The sequence below is a fragment of the Chanodichthys erythropterus genome, chromosome 16 (assembly GCF_024489055.1).
Source record: "Chanodichthys erythropterus isolate Z2021 chromosome 16, ASM2448905v1, whole genome shotgun sequence".
Lineage (NCBI taxonomy): Eukaryota > Metazoa > Chordata > Actinopteri > Cypriniformes > Xenocyprididae > Chanodichthys > Chanodichthys erythropterus.
Window position 1 is genome coordinate 40147714 of NC_090236.1, and position 25404 is coordinate 40173117.

At 38.4% G+C, this 25404-nt stretch overlaps 1 protein-coding gene across 1 annotated transcript; it reads right to left on the reverse strand.

The window, feature by feature from the left end:
• Positions 1-1633: 1633 nt before the first annotated feature.
• On the reverse strand, positions 1634-25338 carry slc25a36a (solute carrier family 25 member 36a). Its single transcript, XM_067363072.1, has 7 exons — positions 24962-25338; positions 20982-21146; positions 18359-18436; positions 14685-14785; positions 7315-7381; positions 6771-7060; positions 1634-4168 (listed from the first exon to the last, which is right to left on the reverse strand). Exons 1-7 carry the CDS (start codon positions 25000-25002, stop codon positions 3975-3977), a joined length of 936 nt encoding a protein of 311 aa, XP_067219173.1. The 5' UTR covers positions 25003-25338; the 3' UTR covers positions 1634-3974.
• Positions 25339-25404: the final 66 nt, after the last annotated feature.

The window sequence follows — 25404 nt, forward strand, 5'->3', positions numbered from 1 at the left end:
TGATTTTTGGCAAAAAAGAAAAATCAATAATTTTGACCCATACAATGTATTGTTGGCTATTATACTCGTGCAACTTATGACTTATTTTGTGGTCCAGGGTCACACACACATGCGTTTTTGTGATTTATGAGGACACACATGTGTATAATGTCATGGGTATTACACTGGTATTAAGAAGTAAACATGAAATATGAGGTCATTTCATGAGTCCTCATATTTAAAATAAACCTATAGGTCCTCAAGTATCTTATGTGATAATCATATCACATCAAGTTATGTAATCTGATGCTATACTACTTATAGGCTATATCCTTAAATGGCCATGACCATAAAACACCTCAGACAGTTTATTGCTATTTACTGAACACATTATGGCTCAAACCAACTGTTTCTCTTCAAAACGTTGCTTTCATTCCCAATTTTACAGTTCTTTTATCTTCTGGGGGAAAAAAATAACATGTAAAAGATATCAGAATTTACCCAGCAGCCTTCTCACAGCATACCATGTTTTTAGATATTTAAAATAATGTCTCTGCGTGACTGTCACCTTTAGTGACTCTTCTGTGTCTGCTGTGGAAACTCAAGATTTTTGTTTGTAGGATATTGGAGTGTTTTCTCCAATGTAAATCTAATTTCAGATGACTGAGAAGTTCAACAAAAGCATTTTTAACTGTGCTGTGAACTGATGTGAAGGTCATGTGGTGGTGGTCAAGTCAACTTCCTTTATATTTAGACTTTGCTGCCATCTCCTGGCGGCACACAGAAGTACCACAGACGTGAATAACGTCTCTTTACACACACACACACACACACTACTATTCTCAAGTTTGGGTGCGTAAATCAGCATTTTAGAACGATTTCTGAAGGATCATGTGACACTGAAGACTGATCTTTTGACATATAACAGGTCTTTGTACCATTAAAACTTTCTCCTCATTATAAACAAAGCATTTATTTACGGGTGCAATACGTAAATTTTAGGAGGATCTATTGACAGAAATGCAATATAATACACAAAACTATGTTTTCAGTGGTGTTTAAAGACCTTACATAATGAACCCTTATGTTTTTATATTTTATTACCTTAGAATGAGCCATTCTATCTCATACACCGCGGGTCCCCTTACATGGAAGTCGCCATTTTGCGCCGGTATGTTTCTACAGTAGCCCTAAACGGACACACTTCTCTACAGAGCGCGTTTGCTTGATTGCTTCTCTCCGCTGTCTCAGACGACGAAATCTTTGTCCTGTGTAAATTTACACGCTGCACCTTAAATCTAACTCCAAAATGACTCGTTTGGATACTGTGGGATTTATGACATCACACTGGCCAATGTATTTGCATATGCCTGCCTCCAGAGAAAGACGATGATGAATAGTTACGTCAACACAAAATAGGCCCCGCCCGCTGGCTTTCCTCAAGGAACATATTGAAATAATAAAAACATCCATGTCATAGGTGGACATTTACATTAAATGGTGATTTTGTCCTTTGAAGTCTTCAATTTAGCAGACTAGAGAGGGGGAGAAATCAGTCCTAATTCTTTAACTGCACAGCAAAAGAGTCCAACATGTATTTTTATTTTGGTCTATTAAAACAGTCTTTAAAAGAGACTCAAGACAACATGGGTTTTGCATTGTTTTTTATTGACCGTTTGTACAAAAAAAGAGGTATGATAAATCACATAACCAGCAAAGAATAGGCCACATTTACCATAAAAACAACTAGAAAAGAAAAAAAGAAAGGAAAAGGAAAACAAATAAAACAGGTGATGACATACAATTTGTTAGTGTTGGTCATGTTAGACTGCTCAATACAGACACCACACATGAAATTGCTGAATATGCCATTACAGGTGAAATGATTAATCTAGAGCGTCACGTTCAATATTTCAGTCAGTCGGTTAGGCTCAGTGTTGAATATCTCCGTAATGCCATTAAAGTCTCAGTGAGACTGTGAAGTTACAAGAGCATTTGTTAAATGCAAACTTAATGGATGTTTGATGACTTTCTAACACATCTGTAGATACAACACAACTATTTTACTAATCCATCAACCATAGTCGAACTATTCTAACTGCACGAAAACATCATGAGCTTTTGTTTTCCAAAAACAAATGCTTTTAGAGCAATATTTAGCAACTGAGAAGATCACATGAGCGGTGACGAGAATCCAGCGCTAATTAATTGCATAATATTGGATGATGTGCGTATAATAAATGTGTGGTGACGTCAGCAGCATTACACATATCCATGACTTGAATGAGACACTGAAATGCAATTGAAAACACACTTCACTTCGGATTATGAATAATGGAAGCTACCAAAACCAAGTTTTTGCTGTTAGATTAAAACAATACTGTTAGATGCTACGGTTATTAAGATGCTTATAGAAACCCTAGAGGATCTACCAACATGAGGCTTAATATAATTACCTTTTCAAGCCCACGTACTGGAACTGTTTGGAAATGATAACGTCTACATCACTAACAAGCTCCTTCATATCATGAGGGTGTGAAAGTACAGACAACAGTAATGTAAACAAACAAGCGAGATGGAAAAATTTGTGACTCCATTTTTCAGGGCCAGAATGAGGAGTGATTAAAAAAAAAAAAAAAAAGCAAAATTATATAAAATGTAAAAAGAAAACGACATTCAACAGAACCGGTTTCACAATATCCTTTTGTGATAGATTTATCAAACAAAATGCAGCCATTCAAATAATACTACTGCATAATCAGAGGACTTAAGTTATTATGAACACTGGATATTTGATATGCATACAGTATATACACATACAGAAATATCCTTCACTAAAGTTTAGTACACTGAACTGTACAATAACTTCCAAAGGGAACTGTTCAGCAAAACACTGTCTTGCTTACATAGTAATACTATGCTTTACAATACAAGATTAAAATTGTCCCAAACAGAAAAAAAAAAAAACAGTTTGCGCAAGCCCAGACAGGCCACAAAGTGCATATGCGGTCAGTTCGAAGCCACTGTTCGAGGAATCCAGAGTGTGGGACGCAATTCTGCAGCTTGTATTCCCACTCAAAAGTGGGAAAATGACTATTGCCTTACGACGAATAATGTCGCCACGACGTGGCATGTTGTTTGTAGGCAACATGCTCACTATCATTGAGCTTTCGGTAAATTCATCGACACCTGGGATTCAAGTAGAGGAACTGTGGTGATAAACTGGAGAACGCTCCATCTCAGTTAAAAAAGGCCCAGTGACGCAAGCAGGACAACATCTCCCAATTGAAAAATACCACCCAGAGTATATACTATACTGACATTAGGACAACGGTATGATCATCGAAAACACACACAAAGTAAGTATGGTTAAACTTAACAAAGAAACACTTCAGTTTGAAGCACATGAGGGGCCACGCGTCACGTGACCGTCGATTTAACAACAGCAATGGACTTTTTGTGCGTGGACGACCATCTGCCTGGCAAGTTTGGAAAGAGTGGAAGCTGACATCTGGAGGAGAATGCTTGAAAGGCAAAACGTTGGAAACGGTGAATTTAAAAAAAGGAAAACATCCTTTACAGTAGTGCTATTGTGCCACATCTGAAAACGCTTTCTTTCAAAGACATTCAGTCACTCGAAAGATCTTGACAAGTTTGTTTTTCTGTTTATAAAGCATTGGCTCAGATAAAATGATTTTTGAAATAAATTGTTCGTCTTCTTCAAGCATTCCCCTCTCTGATTGTCCTTTCAAAATGGACTTCTCGTGAAACATTTCAAACGGACAGCCATCGGTCTTTCTTTTGAGAAACACTCTCCAGTCTGACAGGTTCGAAACCTTCTTGTTCTCGGAGACTAATGCGTTTCTAGGATTTGTTCTACTTCCTTTGGTGTAAAAGCCAGGGACACTTTCTCTCTCTCGGTCTCCTTCTAGCTTTCGCTATCTCACCCTGTTCGTCTCTCTCTCTCCCTCTCTTTCCTGGTCTCTCTCCATCTGTTAACCATTGAGCAGGTAGACCACCAGCTCATAGGTGCACATCATAATAGCAGTGTTAGGGATCTGTCGGACCAGATGAGTGGTGAGGCCTCTGTACAGCGCTCTGTAACCCTCCTCCCGGACCACCATATTTAGAGTTTGGAAGAACGAACGATACTTGCTGCCCTCCTCACGTAGTCTGGTACGAATAACCTCTGTCATGAGAGAAAGAGAAAGAACGAGTTATTGGTCATGGAAAAGAGACTACAATGGGATACTGTAATAATTATAATAAAAATATATTAAAGGGTTAGTTCAGCCAAAAATGAAAACTCTTCATTCATCTCACCCTCATATCGTTCCAAACATGTAAGACTTTCATTCGTCTTCAGAACACAAATGAAGATATTTTTAATAAAATCTTAGCGTTTTTTTGTCCCTCCATTGACAGGTACACAACTACCATTCAGATGCTTCAAAAGAGTGTGATCGATCTATATGATGAACAGATTTAATTTAGGCTTTTATTCACATATACACCAATCAGGCCTAACATTATGAGCACCTTCCTAATATAGTGTTTGCTGCCAAAACAGCCTGACCCATCGAGGCATGGACTCCTCTAGACCCTCATCATCACCTAAGGCCCACAGACACCTCAGATGAGGACAGGAAAAGATGACTGATGAGTGGAAGACCAAAAGTGAGAAAGAGAAAGAGTTGCACTCAACCACATACAGGAAAATAAGGGGTTACAGAATTCACAATGAGCGTTCAGAGTGACTGAATTCAGTTCATCGTGGCCTACAGTTCTGGTCAGAGTGACGATTCACTTAAATTCATCTCCTGTATAGGCTGATCTACATAACTCATATGCAGCACCTGTCCCTGGTTTTAAAATGTATCATTATTAATATGTATTTTTTCATTTTGAGAAAATGAGCTCCTCAAACCATTAACTTAAACTTATTTATGTATTTAAATAAATAAATAGACTCTTAAAAAGTAGGGTAGCATGGTAAAATGCTGGTACCACACTCACACTAAAACAATGTTTCAACCCAAATTTGGGTCAAATATGGAAAACCCCAAACATTTGGTTAAAAATGTGAATTAAAACTTAACCCACTGGCTGGGTTTTTCCATATTTGACCCAAATTTGGGTTGAAACAACCCAGCATTTTATTAGAATGTAAATATATTGTCATGAATATGTTTGGTTCTGTTCCTGTCATATTAAGTTGACCTGGTTTTTATGTATGTGTCAGTTTGTTCCCTTGGTTAATGATTTAGTTCACCTGTTGTCCTATTAATTAACTCATTAGCTCCTTGTGTATTAAAGTCCTGTGTTCATTCAGCTCATTTGGGTTTGTTATTTTAGTTGTGTTTGCTCCCTTGTCTATTCTGTGTTGAACCTTTGGATTAAAGACGGTTTGATTGAAGTATTTGTCTTTGTGTGCTTACTTGTGCAACCAATCGTGACATATCAGGCCTAACATTATGAGCACCTTCCAAATATTATGTTGGATCCCCAAAACAGCCCTGACCCGTCGAGGCATGGACTCCTCTAGACCCCTGAAGGTGTGTTGTGGGATCTGCACCAAGATGTTAGCAGCAGATCCTTTAAATCCTGTAAGTTGTGAGGTGGATCCTCCATGGATCGGACTTGCTTGTTCAGCACATCCCACAGATGCTCGATTAGTTTGAGATCTGTGGAATTTGGAGGCTCAAACTCGTTGTTGAGCTCCTCAAACCATTCCTGAACCATTTTTGCTTTGTGGCAGGAGCATTATCCTGCTGAAAGAGCCACAGCCACCAGGGAATACTGTTTCCATGAAAGGGTGTACATGGTCTCATCAATGCTTAGGTAGGTGGTACGTGTCAAAGTAACATCCACATGGATGGCAGGACCCAAGTTTTCCCAGCAGGACATTGCCCAAAGCATCACACTGCCTCCACCGGCTTGCCTTCTTCCCATAGTGCATCCTGGTGCCATGTGTTCCCCAGGTAAGAAACGCACACGCACCCGGCCATCCACGTGATTCATCAGACCAGGCCACCTTCTTCCATTGCTCCGTGGTCCAGTTCTGATGCTCACGTGTCACTGTTGGCTCTTTCGGTGGTGGGCAGGGGTCAGCATGGGCACCCCCATACGCAACAAACTGATGCACTGTGTATTCTGACACCTTTCTATCAGAACCAGCATTAACTTCTTGAGCAATTTGAGCTACAGGAGCTCGTCTGTTGGATCGGACCACACGGGCCAGCCTTCGCTCCCCATGAACCTGTCCCGGTTCTCCACTGTTCCTTCCTTGGAGCACTTTTGATAGATACTGACCACTGCAGACCGGGAACACCCCACAAGAGCTGCAGTTTTGGTAAACAGAAGCTCAAGCATGTTTGTTGACATGCAAGAACCAATGAGGTTTGTTCTTGTGTGTTACGCAGCACGTTTGAACTTCTGCAAGAGGTTTGTTTTTTGCGTGTCAAGCCAGTTTGGTTGAGGTTCAGTGATTGTGTCTCTTCTTATTCCATATGGATTATTTTATCTCTTTATGAAATTTTTGCAGCGTCAATGTGGCAGTTGCATAGACTGTCAATGGAGGGACAGAAATCTCTCTGATTTCATTAAAAGTATCTTCATTTGTGTTCTGAAGATGAACGAAATTATGTGTTTGGAACAACATGAGGGTGAACAGAATTTTCATTTTTGGGTGAACTAACCCTTTAAGTTACATAATATCAATAAATTAACCAACTGCCAACTAAATAAACAAAAAAAATAAAAATATAAACAAAACAAATATCAGCGCTCACCATGAGGATATGCAATTGAAGTGGCACAGGTCTTGGATGTGGCAGCAGCCAGCATCATTCCAACAAAGTCTGAAGCGTCTTTTACAGATTCATCTTCGTCATCCATGTTAGCGTTGGCCTTGGACTCAATGAGTTTGCGTTTAATGCTTTCATAGATGACAAAGTGGATGACAGTCTCTGATATGCCAGCGTAAGAAGCAGACATGCCCCTGTAGAATCCCCGTAACCCATCTGACCGATAGACACGCCGGACACACTCAAATGCACTCATGCGCCGTTCTCCACGGTTCCTAAAGAAAGAAACGCATTTGATAAATGTCAGAAATCTGGTTATAATATTCCCTCCTTCAATGTCCCCTAAAATATCTGTTTCAATAGGTGATGTTACGAAATGCATGAAATCAAGCATTTTAGCTAGAAAATTGAGAATTCTCGTTTATTCAGCAAGGGTGAATCAAATTTATCAAAAGTAAAAGCAAAGACGGTGCATTTGACCAACCCCATACTTTTGAACAGAACGTTTTGAACAAACAGTATTACTTACCTGGCATCAAGCTGCAATCGAGTCTTTATAAGCCAGATCGGGTTGGTTGCTGTGATGGCAGTGAACCCTGGGAAAAAGAGGTGTTCCAGATTAGGCTTGGAAGTGATATTTTTAAAGTAACTCAGAGCACAGGACATTCAGCAAGTCTAATGACTCTAGAACAACAAACTTTCCCTAAAGAAACTCCACACTTCAGAGAAGTGCTGTGGACATCTGTAAAATATGCTTACGGCTTGTTTGTTTTGGTTCAAAATATGGAATATTAATCTTGCCTCTCGTTTCGGCATATCAGGACATGTCACATCAATCTTAAACACCAGCATCGTGATATGGACTACATGTTCCCTTCAGGAATGCCTGGCATGGTTAACAGCGATTACTATCTGATGTCAGAAAAACTATTACAGATGCACTAGGCACTTCTTTAATATTTTAGATAACAGAGCCATAAGCACATCTTAAAGTGGCCACAGCAGTAAATAAGCCTTTTAGCTAAAGCAATAAGCAGTTTTTAATCTATAACAGGACTCTAAAACCAATGTAGCTTTACTTCTTGAATATTTAGCCCTATCCTCACAGAATTAAACAGTATTTTGTGGATTGAGTAGAAGCTAATTAAGATAAACATCTTAAGAAAAGAGTTTTAAATTAAAAAGAACCACTATCCAGTTACATAACTGCAGCCAAACGACAAAAACTGTTATTCACGTTAAGGTAAGTGACTGTTTTTCACAGCATGGGCAGTGAATTATACCACCGCTGTGATGTAGTTGAAAGGCATGCCATGCGAGTACTATGCCGGCAAGATTGTGCGATATGACAAAATATTAGTAAATGAGATTAGCACATCAGTGACTACATTTATATATGCCCCAATAATGCGATTTTTTACAATTATCAGATTTAGAACGTAGTAAGATGTTTACATGCAATTCTCATTATTCTGATTATTCGCTTTACCGCCTTTTTTCACACACCCCAATGCACAACACAAATGATGAACTCGCATACAGTAGGCGTGTTACTGGCCGCTGTTTTAATCTACATGCAAAACACATTTCTAGGGACGTTTTCTGGCGCCATGATGAACATAGCAAAACCGCCGTAACTGGGGTTGCCTGCATTGCCGTCGCGCTCTTCGAACAGTCTATGGATGCGCAGCGAGTTGTTGACAGTTTATCGACTCAGAGGGAAAACTTCAGAAGTTCATTCATGAAGTTGTGATTGTCGATCGACTTAATTTTCCTCATTTTGGCTGCGTGAGATTCTCCAGCTTTGTTGTTGTTGAGCTGTTAAAGCTCCACCCTCTTCATTTGCATTTAAAGGGACACACACAAAAACTGCATGTTTTTGCTCACACACAAAAATGGGAAAATTTGACAAGCTATAATAAATGATCTGTGGGGTATTTAGAGCTGAAACTTGACAGACACATTCTGGGGACACCAGAGACTTATATTGCATCTTGTGAAAGGGGCATTATAGGTCACCTTTAAGGTGTTTACATGCCCGTTTATTGCTATTAAAATCAGCGTACGCCACAGATTAAAGCAATCATGGTTACTAGTTGAATCGCACAAGTTTGACCGAAGTACACAAGGTAAAGTTTAATCGCAATATTGCCAAAATCGCATTATGAGGGTGCATATAAACGTAGTCAATGCCCAAATTTATTCCTGTTTGCCGTTAAGATATGTGTATGCAAATTAAAGTTACGTGCATCTTAAAAGATTTAAGTGTCTTGCATTGCATTAACAGCGTTAAAAGCAACTGCAAAATGTTCTGCCTCATGTTGGTGGGAACAATTACTTTATCTATTCAACTGCAGCAAAATGAAGCACAAAGCCTGTGCTTGGTGTCGTGGGTGCACAAAATATCCCCAAACAAAAGAGAGCATAAGACAATGGCAATTGGAGATGAAGGTGTTCATGTGCGTTTCTAACAGTACAGTGTAAAACATCAGTGCTTTCTGAGGCTAAACAAACCAAAAGAAGTCTATTGAGCTAGAGTAGAAGCTCTAGAGAGGGTAAGAGGCCTAAGGCAACTGACTGGTGAAGGGGAGGGGGGGATGACAGATCGGTACAAGAGAGTAAGAGAGAGAGAGTGTGTCTCTGACGAGTACTCACAGGGGAGGGGCAAAGCTCCTCTCCTCACAGCTGCAGGACGAAGCCTGCAGATATGGGGGGCAGAGCAGGCTGGCTCACAGACCCTCACGCAGGGTGAAAGCTACAGTAAAGGCCTAAAATAGACACAGGCTTTTCTGTACCACAGTCACAAGCAGCAGTCCACATGCCCCTCAGAGTCAAGTCAAACCCATGAGGGAGTGGAACACGTCAATAAACCCTGCCCACCTCCCATCCCAGCCCCGCCCACCAATTACATCAAACAATGACCATTTCATCCCGCCCACCACCCATTTTCCTTTCCTTTTTTATAGATAGAGAGACAGAGAAAGATGGTTAGAGAGGTAGAGAGAGAGATTTTTGAGTTTTAAAGGACATCATTATACCAGTGTATTATTTCATTTTAAATGTAAAGGTACAGAACAGAGTTGATCCTGCTGCAGTAACACTATTTATCTTGATCATATCAATGCTGGGTCATATATCAATCTAGGATCAAAGTTTATGTAAACAATAACTATAAGGAGGCTCAGAGGCAGTGCATGTAAAAGTTTAATGCTAACCTTGTCATTCCTGCTGGCAAAATCACTGCCGAACGCAATTCTATTAAGATTAAATCGAGGCTCTGCTGTTTGGAAAATACTACTTGCGCAAAAATTAAATTCTGAATATGCTGGTTCATTTAGAGAGGGATTTTTTTTTCCCGACAATATAATAGGGTCAAAAATGTCTGACATAACTAATGTTTTTTTTTTTTTTGTTAAATGCTAATTATATTATGACAATTTGAGTAAAAAGTTAAAGCTGCTGTCCGCGGTTTTTGGCCCTCTAGCGGTTAATAAACAGAACTGCACATGCCTTGCGGAGGAACATTCTAGCCGGAGCTACTTTTCTCAGTGTATATCTATGGCGAGTCACGCAGTTACTGTGATACTCTGCGGCGAATCCTACCAGTCTGGTCTGAAATAGTCCGAATACAAACACTTATTATAAGTGTAATATAATGATTCAGGATAAGACAAAAACACGGTTTGGAAAATGGTTTCATGTTGTATATTCTCATTATGTAATTTTTGTAAATTTTTAAACACACAAAAAAAAGGGACTGCAGCTTTAAACTGAAATTTCATCTAGTGCTTTAATGGAAGGAAAAAAATATGGTGTTTAGTAGAAAGGAGTTGAAATCCTCAACGTTTGTTTGACTGAGGTTAGAAATTACAGTTTGAACAATTGGGGTTGATAAGATTTTTTAAATATAATATATTATATATATATATATAATATATTATATTTAATGCATCATTTAATGCATGACATGCATCAGGTTGCAGGAACTGAGCTAGCGGCAACTGTAAACTGATGCCAGTACAAAGAGCCATTAAGAAAGGAAAAAAACAGTCACCTATGCTAATATATATATATATATATATATATATATATATATATATATATATATATATATATATATATATATATATATATATATATATATATATAAAAAATTTTTTTTTTTTTTTCAAGATTCTTAGATAAATAGAATGTTCAATATATTATATATATAATATAATATATTTTAGGGCTGGGCGATGTATCGAATGCTTTTGTCACGCGCATTTCATCAGTAAAGCCGGTTCCCTGATTACCGCTAAATCGCCATCACCTGCTTTCAAATGGAGCGGCATTTAATAGGCCGAGCCGTACATCACTGATAAGACACGCAATATCGCGTTCAATATCGATATGTATCGCCGTCGATATTGAACGCGATATTGCGTGTCTTATCAGCATTCGATACATCGCCCAGCCCTAATATATATATATATATATATATATATATATATATATATATATATATATATATATATATATATATATTTTATAAAATTTCAATTATATTTATTATATTATAATTATATTTAATTATATTATATTTATTTACATAATATATTTTTTAAATGTATCCTTGTGATGAGTTTTCAGCATCATTTAGTGTTTAATTCTCCAGTGGTCTGAAGCTGTTCATCTCTTGCTATGACTTTTAAGGCTGTTTTATCACTGCCATGACTTTATCTGGCTCTATATGAATCAGTCATAACCTAACCACTGTGATGAACAATGTGTGGGCCATACATGACATGCATCAGGTTGCAGGAACTGAGCTAGCGGCAACTGTAAACTGATGCCAGTACAAAGAGCCATTAAGAAAGGAAAAAAACAGTCACCTATGCTTTTGAGAAGAGAGAGCGGCACATGTAATGAATATTTCATAGGCCTGTGCCTTATCGGATGCCAATTTTCCATCGCAGGCCTTCGGGGACCTATATTTAACCACTTTTGTAATGCAAGGGCTATCTGTTCTGTAAGACAGGGTTTGTCGGGCCCCTTTCTCTTATCAACAATGTAAATACAGAACATGCTAGAGATGTTTACGTCTCGCAAAATAACGCATAGCCTACATACTGCAATCGAATGACAAGGTTAGCATTCAGTATTGAAATTAAATGACAAAATAAATGAATAAGTGCAAGTAGTTTTTCACTAAATTTACCTTTATAGGGGGTTACAGGCTGGCAAGGGGGCCAAGTGTCAAAACTGCATAATCACAAGAAAGTAAAAAAAAAAAAAAAAACTGCAAGCCAGCTACATTGGCTACATTAAATTAAATAATCATCATTATCATTAATATTAATCATCATTATCATTAGGAGAATCATGATCATACCGGTGAGTAGAGACGTGACTACCTGAGGCGTCCCGATCCCGCCCGTGTCAGTCGCGAGGACCGCTGCCCACCGCGCATGGCACTCTACATGTTAGCGTAGCGCCCTGCTAGCGGCCGCTATTACACACAGCACAGACAGCGTGTGAAGCCAGACTTTTTAGTAGCACACTGGCATGTAATGACTTATGTCCTCCAGCCCTCAAAAGGTAGAAGAAAACAAAAAAGGAAAAAAAGAAACTGGGAAAGGAAAGCACAATCCAAACTTTGAGGATCTTACAAGCTAACAAGCTTTCAAGTAGATACAACATGCTTGAAAGTTAGCTTATGATGTGTTTTAGAAATGCTACTATCTAATTTAATTTTCAATTTTAGACCTCCCATTTTCTGGTAACACTTTACAATAAGGTTTCATTAGTTTACATTAGTTAAAGGAGAACTATTATGCAAAATTCACTTTTTATTAGTGTTTGAGCACCGATGTGTGAGAACAACTAGCCTATAATGGTAAAAATCCACTCACTCATGTTTTTATAATTCCCATAAATCAAAAGCAGTATCTTCAAACGAGCCGATTCCGATTCTTCCCTACAATGACATCATTGTAGGGAGAAGCCCCGCCCACAGCCGGTGACGATCTGCCCCATTAGCTTAGTCTGCAATTTCTGTATCCTCGCTGATCATTTTGTGCCGGACTGCTTCACAAACAAGGGTCTTTTCAATGACCCTGGTTCAAAAATATAAGGCTGAACACCTCTACTGACAGTTTCTGACATTTTCGGTGCGTGAGATTGTCCTGTTTTGTTGTTGAACATATAAGGCTGAACACCTCTACTGACAGTTTCTGACATTTTCGGTGCGTGAGATTGTCCTGTTTTGTTGTTGAACATATAAGGCTGAACACCTCTACTGACAGTTTCTGACATTTTCGGTGCGTGAGATTGTCCTGTTTTGTTGTTGAACATATAAGGCTGAACACCTCTACTGTCAGTTTCTGACATTTTCGGTGCGTGACATTGTCCTGTTTTGTTGTTGAACATATAAGGCTGAACACCTCTACTGTCAGTTTCTGACATTTTCGGTGCGTGACATGGTCCTGTTTTGTTGTTGAACATATAAGGCTGAACACCTCTACTGACAGTTTCTGACATTTTCGGTACGTGAGATTGTCCTGTTTTGTTGTTGAACATATAAGGCTGAACACCTCTACTGACAGTTTCTGACATTTTCAGTGCGTGAGATTGTCCTGTTTTGTTGTTGAACATATAAAGCTGAACACCTCTACTGACAGTTTCTGACATTTTCAGTGCATGAGATTGTCCTGTTTTGTTGTTGAACATATAAAGCTGAACACCTCTACTGACAGTTTCTGACATTTTCAGTGCATGAGATTGTCCTGTTTTGTTGTTGAACATATAAAGCTGAACACCGTTACTGACAGTTTCTGACATTTTCGGTGCGTGAGATTGTCCTGTTTTGTTGTTGAACATATAAGGCTGAACACCTCTACTGACAGTTTCTGACATTTTCAGTGCGTGAGATTGTCCTGTTTTGTTGTTGTCGGTATGCCAGAGCATGAGCTCTTAAAGCTCCACCCTCTTCTGGAAAGGGGGCCGGGAGCAGTAGCTCATTTGCATTTAAAGGGATACACACAAAAACGACGTGTTTTGCTCACAACTAAATTTGCCAAATGACCTGTGGGGTATTTTGAGCTGAAACTTCACATACACACTCTGGGGACATCAGGGACTTATTTTAAATCTTGTAAAAAGGGGCATAATAGCTCCTCTTTAACAAACTAAAAAATTACAATACTTTAACCACATTTATTAATCTTGGTTAATGTTAATTTCAACATTTTATAAGACATTATTAAAATCAAATGTTGTATTTGACATTTGTTGTAATTTACAATCAACATTAACAAAGATTCATAAATGCTGTAACAAATGTATTGTTCATTGTTAGTTTATGTTAGTTATTGCATTAACTAATGTTAACAAATGAACCTTACTGTAAAGTGTTACCCATTTTCTTTCTGTGGTGCTTACATTCTGTAAATTAACATATTAATTGATCAAACTGAGACTAAGAAAGCAGATAAAGAGAGAAAACAAATATTTGCAAAATGATTTTTTTTTTTTTAATAATTAGCTTGAAATATGTCTACTTCAAAGAGAGAGTATTTTGATCCTGAAAGTCTTTAATTGTGCTTTCGGTCTAGATGCTGTCATACCTTGAAAAAGGTAACCCAAAACACGAGGCAAATACCATGGCTAAATTCCCCCATTTGTACTAGATGGTCACTAGGATAAAACATTTTATCGTAAAAAGGCTGTAATTGCTATAAAAACAAAAGCGACTGACAAACATTGGTAATAAAGACCTCAATGATGCATTCTCTTGTTTGTGCACACTAAGAGGTGAGTATTATTTTAGTTCAGTGTGTGAAATACAACCAAAAAAGAGCCAATGCAAAATTAAGTCAAAAAATGCATCAATGTGAAAGATGCTGCTGGGACTCTTACCTGCTAAACCAGCGGACAGCATGTGCACCTGTGTGGAGTCAGGATCAAACACATTGTTCAGCTTCTCTTTGGCTGTGGAGTAGGCAGCAAAATATATTGCTCTGTGGACAAAACAGAAATGAACAACATAAATTGCTTCTGAGGATTTCAATATGAGTGTTTATTAGAAGTTGAAGGTAAAAAAAAAATCTTTCTTTCTTTATGTAAAGAATAAATATTTAGTTATGTTTTTCACATGAATATTTTTGGGAAGTGTTAAGCCCAAAGTATACTTTGGCCATCTACTTTCCGCGACGAGTCCGCACACGGCATGTGTGGACATAGCTTTCATCATCGGTAGGGTCCGCGGACATCTGAGGCCTGACTTTTGTGTCCACGTGGGTAAAAAAAAAAGAGCATTCGCAAGGTGAATGTTGAGACAGAAGAGTCCACTGTGTGGCAATATGCACAGTTGTGATGTACTATGCAGTAGTCAAAGAAGAGTGGGGAAAGAGCGATAGAAAACACTAAAACAAGGCAGCATATCCTTCTCTCGTGATTCTAGCATGCAATGGCGGTTCTGCTACTTTTCTTCTTCTATCCTTCCGAGTGAATGTCCTGTAAATGACATGACTCAGTGCTGCCCTTTTAAAGTCAAATTTAAGGCTTTAAAACTTTTTTTAAGTCTTATATTTACATAAAAATGAATACTGTACATTAATGGTGTGCAATATTGACAAAGAACACAGAAGCACTGCACTGTCTATTCAAAGTAAACAGCATAGGAGAATGACAGGGAAGAGAAGAAATTGTTGAATAAAGTCATTATTTTTGTTTTGTTTTAGCGCACAATTATTCTCGTCGCTACATAACATTAAGTTTGAACAACTGCAGTCACATGGACTTTTTTAACAATACTACTTTTCTGGACCTTGAATGTGGTAATTACGTTGCTTTCATCAAAAATATCTTAATTTGTGTCCCGAAGATGAACAAAGGTCTTGCAGGTTTGGAACAACATGAAGGTGAGTAATTAAATGTCAGAAATTTCATTTTTGAGTGAACTAACCCTTTATGAATGAGGCAGTTGTTTATGAATGAGTCATTGAATCTTTGACTCAACCAATTCGTTCAAAATGCTGAATTATTCAGTAATGAAAATACGGCTAAGTGTTGTTGTAAGATGCGCTATGGTTCTGCTGTGATCTTTATGTGGAAGTATTTTCTCTGCCGAAACAGAACAAAAACAGTCAATACTGCATCTAAAATGTAAATGACTTAATAGTAACTACTTGTTTATTGAAACGTTGTATAAATCAGTGTCACATTTTCAATCGTGATGTTGTTTAACTGTATCATATCATATGTTATAAAAAATAAAATTATAATTGACATATTATTTTAATTATATTATTGACATTTTAATCAGGCTACTTGTCTGGTCGGGCAAGTAAAATTCTCTTTCACTTGCCCCTTCAAAAAATCCATGTGTCCCGGACAAGCAAGAGTAAATGTCGAGCCCTAAACTGATGTGATTGTGAATATTATGCTCTAGATTTCTCTACTCTGTATAAGAAGACAAAGCTAATGCAGGTGATTTGGCAGAGGTATGTCACACTCATCAGATCACATGTCCTGTATTAGCTACCAGACTTATTTTCTTAGACAGGGCAAATGCTGAAACACCAGGATTATTCAAATGAAAATTTCCGATGTAGGATTTAAGCCTTCCTCAGTGGGATGTTTTTTTCCTTTGCCTTAATCTAGGTTACATAATTGTCTCATACACACAACAACAGTACATTTTAAGGCTGCACTCGATGAACTGCCAACAAGCCAAGCAGCCATTTGTTTTCTGATAACACATGCTTCAAAAAGACAGCCAATCAGTGTCCTTCTACGTTTGCCTGAGAGCCAATCAGATATCAGTCTACACATCTGCCAATCCGGTGCGAGTAATGATGCTGTATTTTGGTGCACGGAATTAACTGCCATCTGAATGAATGAAATAACATGACCTTCACGGGAGGATGTTAGTTACATAACCTCAAACTGGATCTCGGATCAAAAAGATGGAATTATTTATGATGTGAAGTGTATAGTTGATGTCAGTATGTGAACTTAAGAACATACCAACCAAGTTATTTCTATCTATGTGTGCATTTAATCTTTATGTAACGCAAATGGTCACGAGGTTGCCATTCCAGCTGTGATGGCAGAGGACACACAGGACGGGAATGCTGAGAAACACATGCACAGATGGGGAGAAACACACACACACCTCCTACAGCATGAAAAGGGTGCAAACACTGAAATACAGATATTTTAAGTGGCTAATCTGCAACATCCTCGCCCACATACCAATATAAATGTGATTAAACTGCACAGACATGCACATGAGGGCATTACAGCAGCGAGTCTGTAGCATAATGATGACACACTGCAGTCAATGAACAAACTGATTCATAAGGGAGAGAGGGAATATCACTGGAGGTAATGAGTCGATACACTCATACAGAGCAGAGAATGCAATCACTTACACAGACGCTACTAAACATAGTAGATGTTTTCCCAAACCTAGTGAGTTTCACTAGGTCTATAGGCAGGAATGAATTTAGTAAGCATTATAGATTTTGGAATCCACTCATTACACAAACTACAGCCGAGTTACAGGCTTGTATCTGTCAGAGTGAGTAACTAAGTAAGCAGTGTGACAGCAGAAGCCCACAGTCACTTTAGTCTGTAATAAGACAGTGACATGCTCCCCTGGTGATGATACACTGAGATTAAAGCAATGAGACATGACCATTGGGCCCTCATCTAACAATTTGATGGGGGAAAAAAAAAAAATCTATATTTTTTTCTTCTTCCATTCTGACTGCAATGAGGAAATAAAGCAAATCCCAAAAGAAAACAGAGGGAGGAACACAAACTCAAAAACAAATGCTTATTCCATGACTGAAAAAAAATAATTAGATTATATTATTATAGGAAGGTGATACAGTAATCACATGACGTTTTCAAGAAGTTTTCTGTGCATGTACGAATCGAGTTCTCTTTCATGTCTTCTTGCGCTTGAATGGACATATTCACACAAAATTATGTCAAAATGCTTGTGTCCTTTTAAAACAGTCAGTTGTGTCTGAATTGAATGTAAACAGTTGAGAAAGAAAACACATGTGTAAGAGTATGTCGGAATACGTGCAGCTAATAAACCTGCTGCTGTGTTTGTCTTCAATGCTAATCTAACAAACAAAATAAATAAATAAATCACCCAGTGTTTAACTTTTGTAACTTCAATAATGATGAATCTATCTTTTGGTTTCTCTGCCCAATAGTTAGATACAATCTAATATTTTGTTGGAACGCCATGACAGTTATGTCATTTGCAATGGGATTATTTTTTTAAAGCTGTACACAGTCATGCACCTTTGGCTTTTGTCTTATTTTTAAATACTTTTTTATTCAAATCAAAGTTTATAATGTTGTGATTCACCTCGTAGCTAGTCATTTTGGTTCATGGCTTGCAACTCTTTAACAGAGAGGCAATATTTATAAAAAAAATATATAAATAAAATAAATTAAAAAAATGGGAAGAATGAATGGGAAAATACTTCCAGAACTAGGGACGCTGAAAAAGTGGGCGGCACCTGTCGCACTCTATAGTATTTGTGTTTTTGCATACAGAATCATACCTGGATGGAGCCACTCCCACCAAGTTGGGCCCCAGGCCCCTAAAGAGTGAGCGAGGACCTTCTTTCTCCAGTATTAACCTAAGGAAGAGAGAGAAAGTTAAAAAAGGTTATGTAAACATGTAGCAACCTTGATCTTATAGTAATTGTTAATAATGGAAAATTTAACAATGTGACATGTTGCCATGACATTCAACACTTGCTGCACCATCTTCAATAAGTTATCCAGACCAACCAAAGGGTTTGAGACGAAGTAGGTACTTGAGAGAAACAATGCCAAGCAGTATCTTAACCCTTAAATGCATACCTCGGGTCTTTAGTGACCCGGGATGTCATTCGCTACCCTCCTCCTCATTCATTTTTTAAAGTTGGACATCAACCTTCTTGGTATTCCTCAATCAATTCATTATAAAGAATATAACAAGAAAATAATCATAAAATTATAAAAGAATGCCTATTTTTGTATTAATTTTTTGTAAAAATTGTATAGGGTCGCAAACGACCCGAGGTGTGTATGAGTGTGCATATATTTTTTCTGCACAACAATAATTGAATCTAAGATGACTGAATAAGTGGAATTCACCTTTATTCCACAAGGTGGCAATGTCTGATACACAATGCTGAAGTGACGACTCTTTCAGACAAAAAACGAAATAAGAAAAACATGAAATGGCTCAGTGATTTACTGCAGAGCAAGTACTGAACGCAATCAAATATGACTGTAACTGTTACTGGATGGATCTGGTGAAGCTGTTAGCGATCAAAATATTGATTTTGAAGATGTTGAAAATTATAGTTTTGAGAATATGTTTGGGCTCATATTCATGTCCTCAAACATACCCCATTATTCGCTAAATTTACTGGGAAATGAGCTCTGACGAGGACAGTGATGATGGCACAGAACATCTGCTCAAACCGAGCCCTTTCAAGCTCCAAAACTTAACAAAATATATGTTTTATTTTATTCTTCTGTAATTTTTACTCTAATATCAGAGGAGTTTTATATTATCGCGACAGGTAGAGATCCTTCCGTGTTAGACATAGATCCGGGTCGATAAAGACCCGAATATGTAAGAATGATTGGCGAAACAGTCATGCATTTAAGGGTTAAATCAATGCTACCTGCTGTTCAAACTATACAGACAGCAGTGAACAGGCCTCTGAATGTGTAATACAGATCAACTAAAAAAAGGTTTAGAACATTCAACCAATCCAGAGGCGGGTCGTGCTGACCAGCATTATACAAACTAGGTGAAAAGTCAATGTTTTGCCCTTGGAAATGAACATGTTCAGACTCTTCTAGAATTCTTCTTTCAAAAGTTTAAAAAAAAAACACTACATCTGTAATTCATTTTCTTCTGACCTACTTTTCAGTCTTCTTCCCTCTGATTCTGGAGTAATACAATAGGCCTGAATACCACTGCTTTCCAGAGGCCAAAAAATAAGAGAAGACAGCAACGGTACACTCAGAAACCATAGCGTTGCAACATTTTGCCAGACTAGCAAAATACTGCCAAATGTGGCTTGAAGAGCACTCATAAAAACTACTCTCAAAGGGCCAATTATTAAAACAATGTATTCAGCCCATAAAATGTATGAATTTAGTATATATAACATCTTTATCTATTCATTTAATAGCCATATGTCAAATGTGAATGACTGTATAAAGCCTTTTGTAAAAATGTTTGCAACATAACAGTTATGAAAGCATTTCAACTGCCCTTCATGGTAGACCGCAACCATGTTAGCAGAACACAGGCATATGCAATACACTACAGTGTTGTTATATTTTAAATTAATTAGTTTGTTGACTAGATGCTGCATTAGTAGAGAACAGCAGTATATTTGCAGATAAGGCTGAGAGGACATTAACATTAGTAGCACCTCGAGCAATTAGGACAATATGATGAAAATACACACAATTTAAATGTCATGATTGTCATGGTCTATTTGCATTAGTTTATACCCTAGCTAGGCATGTCTATGCAGTCGTTAGCCAGAAAGCTAGTGATGTGAGAACACCCTCAAATCGAAAGCGAGAGCACCCACAGTTCAAACATTAATAATATCATATTGGCAAAATAGATTTGGCAAACGCTCCAGCACGTATTTGTGAGTGCATCAAAGGTTTCTATTTACAATGTGTTTTTGCAGTGTTGAGCAATGTAGCCAATCTCAGACATGTCTGTTGATTTCTTGAATGCAGTGGCCAATCAGAGTTGGTCAAAATCCACTCACCGCTCAGAACGGCATCAGTTTTATTCAGAGCTGAGTTCTGCATGCTATCGAATCCTCTTATAACAAATGAAGCGTAGACACGATGCAAATAAGATATTTATTATGCAGTCAGTGCAGTCTGCTTCATTATAACGGGACTTTATAAGATCGTGATGAACTGATTTTACAGACCCACAGAGAAACTGAACAGAAAAAAGCTTTGATTGCAAACTCAAAATCTAGAATATTGTTGATGATCAAGCTTTGATGTGTTTATGGTACCAACAAAAATACGCTGCAGTGTTTTTGCCAGTTTTCGCGTGTTGTTTTTGAAACATTGCAACACTGGTTTAAATACCCTGGAGCAGGATAATCCAGGTTTTGTGAGGTTGGGTTTTGAAGTACTCACTTGAGACAGTGCAGAGGCCCCGGCGGGGCCACACGGGCCACACTGGCCCCGTTCACAGTGCTGAGCTGAACCTCAGAGATGTAAAGAGTCACCGAAGAAGACTGCAGCCTCGTCTTCACCACCTCCAATGGACATGTCAGTATTGCACCTACAGTGCCACCACAGCTAAAAACAGAGAGAGAACAATAAATTATTATGCACTTTTATTTATGCAATATAATTTGTACTGAAAAACAAGTTAATTGCCACTGAAAAAGAAAAAAAAAATGCACAATTTCGATAGTGTTTGGTGCAAGTTTTCCACACTGTTGTACACAATTTAACAATACACAGCATATTAGTCTACACACACTGCTGTTCAAACGTTTAGCGTCGGTAAGATTTTTAAAATGTTTTTGAAAGATGCCTTTAATGCTCACTAAGGCTGCATTTCAATATATGAAAACAGTCATTTTGCTTTAGTCAAAAAAGGCTAAATCCACTAGCGTGAATGAAAAAAAAGTGTGTTGCATTTTAAGTGTCAGAGGATTTTTCCTTCCGCTGACATTCACAATGATTAGACTTGTTAGTCGAGCCTGCATTCTGCATTCACATCTGTATGTGGGTCAAGTTTAACATGCTTTTGCTTGTGTGCATATATACACAGCAGGAGGAGCGGAAAAAGTTAGGCCTGGACAAACAAGATACCTACAATTATACCAATAAATGTCAAAGGTCAGTCAATCAAACTGATCGAACAATCCTCAAAATTTATTATGTGTGCATAAAGCACTGAATGCTGATTACATGCTAAACCTGCTGACCTCAGAAGTGAATTCTCTGAAGGTCTATTTTCTGTGCCACCATTCAAACGACACACATACAGGGAGCAGCTGTGAACTTTGTCCCAGATATGCAGCCCTCTTGTTTGTTGCTGCTTAGGTGTACACTCTCTCTCTCTCTCTCTCTCTCTCTCTCTCTCTCTGGTTGGCCAATGAAGAGAACGATCATGCCGACTTCACGAGCAAAACCCATGTGCCACTCCTACTAAAAAGCTCTGCAGAAGCCCATTAGAAAAATTCCACTAGATTTTTTTTTTATTCACAGTTACTCATGGAATTCTAAATTTTTTCAATAGACTACATAGTTTTGTTTCTGAAGAAGAAAAAGGGAAGTAGTCCGGAAAAAGAGGAAAAGAGCTGCATTTAATTTCTTCTGAAATGCAAGACCAAAGTTAAGTCCCCTGGTCAATGATTAGTTTAGTTTTGAAGCAAAAAAATATAGTTTGCACTTGCGATTTACACAGCAGCGTTCAAAGGCCTGAAATTCCCAGGAGTAAACTAACAAAAGTCTTGGCTACAGTTACCTGCCCCACATAAACAGGACCTGAACCAAGCTGAAACTCAAGTCCAGTCAAAAGATCCCAAAGATACTGTCATCTGTCCAAACTGGCCACACAAGAACCTCATGTGATGTTATTCATGGACACAATGTGCACATTTACTTTTGTATTGTGCAATTTTTTGATCGGTCAATTATAATGCATTTGAGTAAATTTAACGCCCCTTTTCACAAGATGTAATATAAGTCTCTGGTGTTTCCAGAATGTGTGTGAAGTTTCAGCTCGAAATACCCCACAGATCATTTATTATAGCTTGTCAAATTTGGGTGTGAGCAAAAACACACAATTTTTGTGTGTCCCTTTAAATGCAAACGAGCTTTCCAGAAGAGGGCGGAGCTTTAACAGCTCAACAACAACAAAGCTGGAGAATCTCACGCAGCCAAAATGAGGAAAGTGTTCAGCCTTACATTGTTCAAACCGGAGTCGACACTGATGGAGAGACTCAGGAAGAAGTTACAACTTTTAGACGTTTCTGAATGGTTAGTGGATAAATTGATGTAGTTGCTGTGAAGTTGACTTTAAGAATGACTGATTTTTTACAGCTCGATAATTATTTTCATAAATATCCAACAGCAGATGCTAGTATGATCAGTACTAGAACCTAAGCTACACTGTCAAAAACAAAAACAAACAGGTTGTATGATACAAATGACAGTGATGAAAGCCTGAAATCTGATATATGAGAAGATAGTGTTTGAATAGGGGCTTTTGCACTGGGTAGTTATAGGAACTCAGTTCTAGGAACCAGGCACCAGGACAATCCCCCGAGAACTAAATATTCCCCTACGACCATTTTCCTGATTGCATTCGCACCGCCAGGAGGAACTCTGAAGTGACGTAGGCCGTCACTTGCATCCTGTCGCTCTGGTTGTTGTGCGGGACTTTTATTTTGACGGTGCTGAGAACGACTTAGCCAGAGCCTGAGCACACACTCCCAATTTCTGTCTTCATTAAATTACGATCTATTTTATAGGATTAGTTCACTTTCAAATTAAATTTTCCTGATAATTTACTCACCTCCATGTCATCCAAGATGTTTATGTCTTTCTTTCTTCAGTCGAAAAGAAATTAAGAAAGACATTCCAGGATTTTTCTCCATATAGTGGACTTCACTGGGGTTCAACGGGTTTCAGTGCAGCTTCAAAGAGCTCTACATGATCCCAGACGAGGAATAAGAGTCTTATCTAGAGAAACCATCAGACATTTTCTAAAAAAATAAATATTATATACTTTTTAACCACAACTGCTCATCTTGCACTGCTCTGTGCCACGCATTACGTAATCATGTTGGAAAGGTCACGTAGCTGGAAGTACCGATCCAGTGTTTGCAAAGTGAACGTACAAAGACTAAGTCAAACGGCTTTTACAAAAAAAGGTAAAACAATGTCAGATTATTTTGAAGTTGAAGGAGAAAATGAGATGGAGTTTTTCACTCTACCGCGGTACTTCTGCGTGACCTTTCCAACATGATTACATGGAGCATCACAGAGCAGTGCAAGACGAGCATTTGTGGTTAAAAAGTATATAATTATTATTTTTTTTTTAGAAAATGTCTGATGGTTTCTCTAGATAAGACTCTTATTCCTCGTCTGGGATCATGTAGAGCTCTTTGAAGCTGCACTGAAACCCGTTGAACCCCAGTGAAGTCCACTATATGGAGAAAAACCCTGGAATGTTTTCCTCAAAAACCTTCATTTCTTTTCGACTGAAGAAAGAAAGACATGAACATCTTGGATGAAATGGGGGTGAGTAAATTATTCAGAAGTGTTCAGAAGTGAACTAATCCTTTAAGGGTTAAATCTATGTCATGATCTGTCACTATCAAGTTTGTGCTGAATTTGTTGAAATGGGGGTTGTTATTGACAAAGGATTCTCATTTGCACTGCTGAGTAAATATCTACATCACAAAACCATTGATTTGTTTATGACAGTTCTTTCCAGTGGCAGGTGATCACATATACAAACTCATCACCAGTTATATATACACATGAGTACGATCACAGATAGCTGTTACTAGAAGCTTCTTGTTAGTCTTCGTATCACCCTCCAGAGTCATAAAATGACCTTCAGAGATATAAGCTCATTAAAAAGCGATATACTGTCCTCATATCTCTGTTACACTCCTGATTATGAAAACTCAGCAACCTTTGATTCAAAGAGAGAGAGGAAAATGATGTTTCTATGGGCCTCACAGAGTGCAAAAGAGCAGTCTGGGACATGCAGGAATGAGAATAGGGTCAAAAATAGCTAGAGAGATCCCTGTCAGACATCCAGCATCAAGCTGACAGGGCCTGCAACACACAACAGTAATGTTTGAGGTTCACATTCATTCAGCCTCGAGTTTTCCTGTCTGTAATCTCAATCTGCATTGAATGAGAAGCATCAAAGAAACATCACTTCCTGAAAACATGAAACAGCCAGAGATTTCCAGAGCATTCTGTGACATCTGATTGCATTCACAAATAAAGCTTTTGTTGAATGAGCTTTTATAACGGTCGACCTGTGTTTTTTGGGGATGAATGTGTCTTATGCTACATTTTAAGCCGGATAAATGTGAAAGAGAGGATGACAGCGGTGATAGATCAGACTCGCTACTCACCCTCCAGCGAAGAGATGAACCAGTGTGTCCCTCTGACTCATCCTTTAGCATTCTCCGCACCCACACCCAGGCCTGCAGTGCGAGCAAGAGCCGGACAGCTCCGCCGAACCCGCTTCGGTTCTGCTGATCCGCTCAGTTTAATGGATGACGGTTATGATGTACACAGTTAACCCCGACGCGAGATGCTAGCTCGGGCTAGCTCAGCCCGCTAACGGCTGCCGATGTGCGCAAACACCTCTTTTTCGCCTCTAACGGCTCGCTTTTAATTTATCACGTTCTTTTCTTTTAAACAACACGGATAGCTATCTGATTTCGAGGTCGTGGCTGCAGGGGACGCGGTTTTGTGGAGCTAAATCCGTGTGGAATCGGTGATTCAGGGGCTGGAGAGCTGACTGAGATGGACAGCAGAGTCGCTATTTACGAGCCAATCAGAAGCCGCAAAA

Bases quoted from the DNA above. Each gene is read 5' to 3' on its own strand.
- slc25a36a (XM_067363072.1), bottom strand. From the start codon at position 25,002: ATGAGTCAGAGGGACACACTGGTTCATCTCTTCGCTGGAGG. The intron at 18,437-20,981 runs GTGAGTACTTCA...TCTCTTCCTTAG, and splicing joins GGGCCTCTGCACTGTCTCAA to GTTAATACTGGAGAAAGAAG. The intron at 14,786-18,358 runs GTATGATTCTGT...TTTTGTCCACAG, and splicing joins GTGGGAGTGGCTCCATCCAG to AGCAATATATTTTGCTGCCT.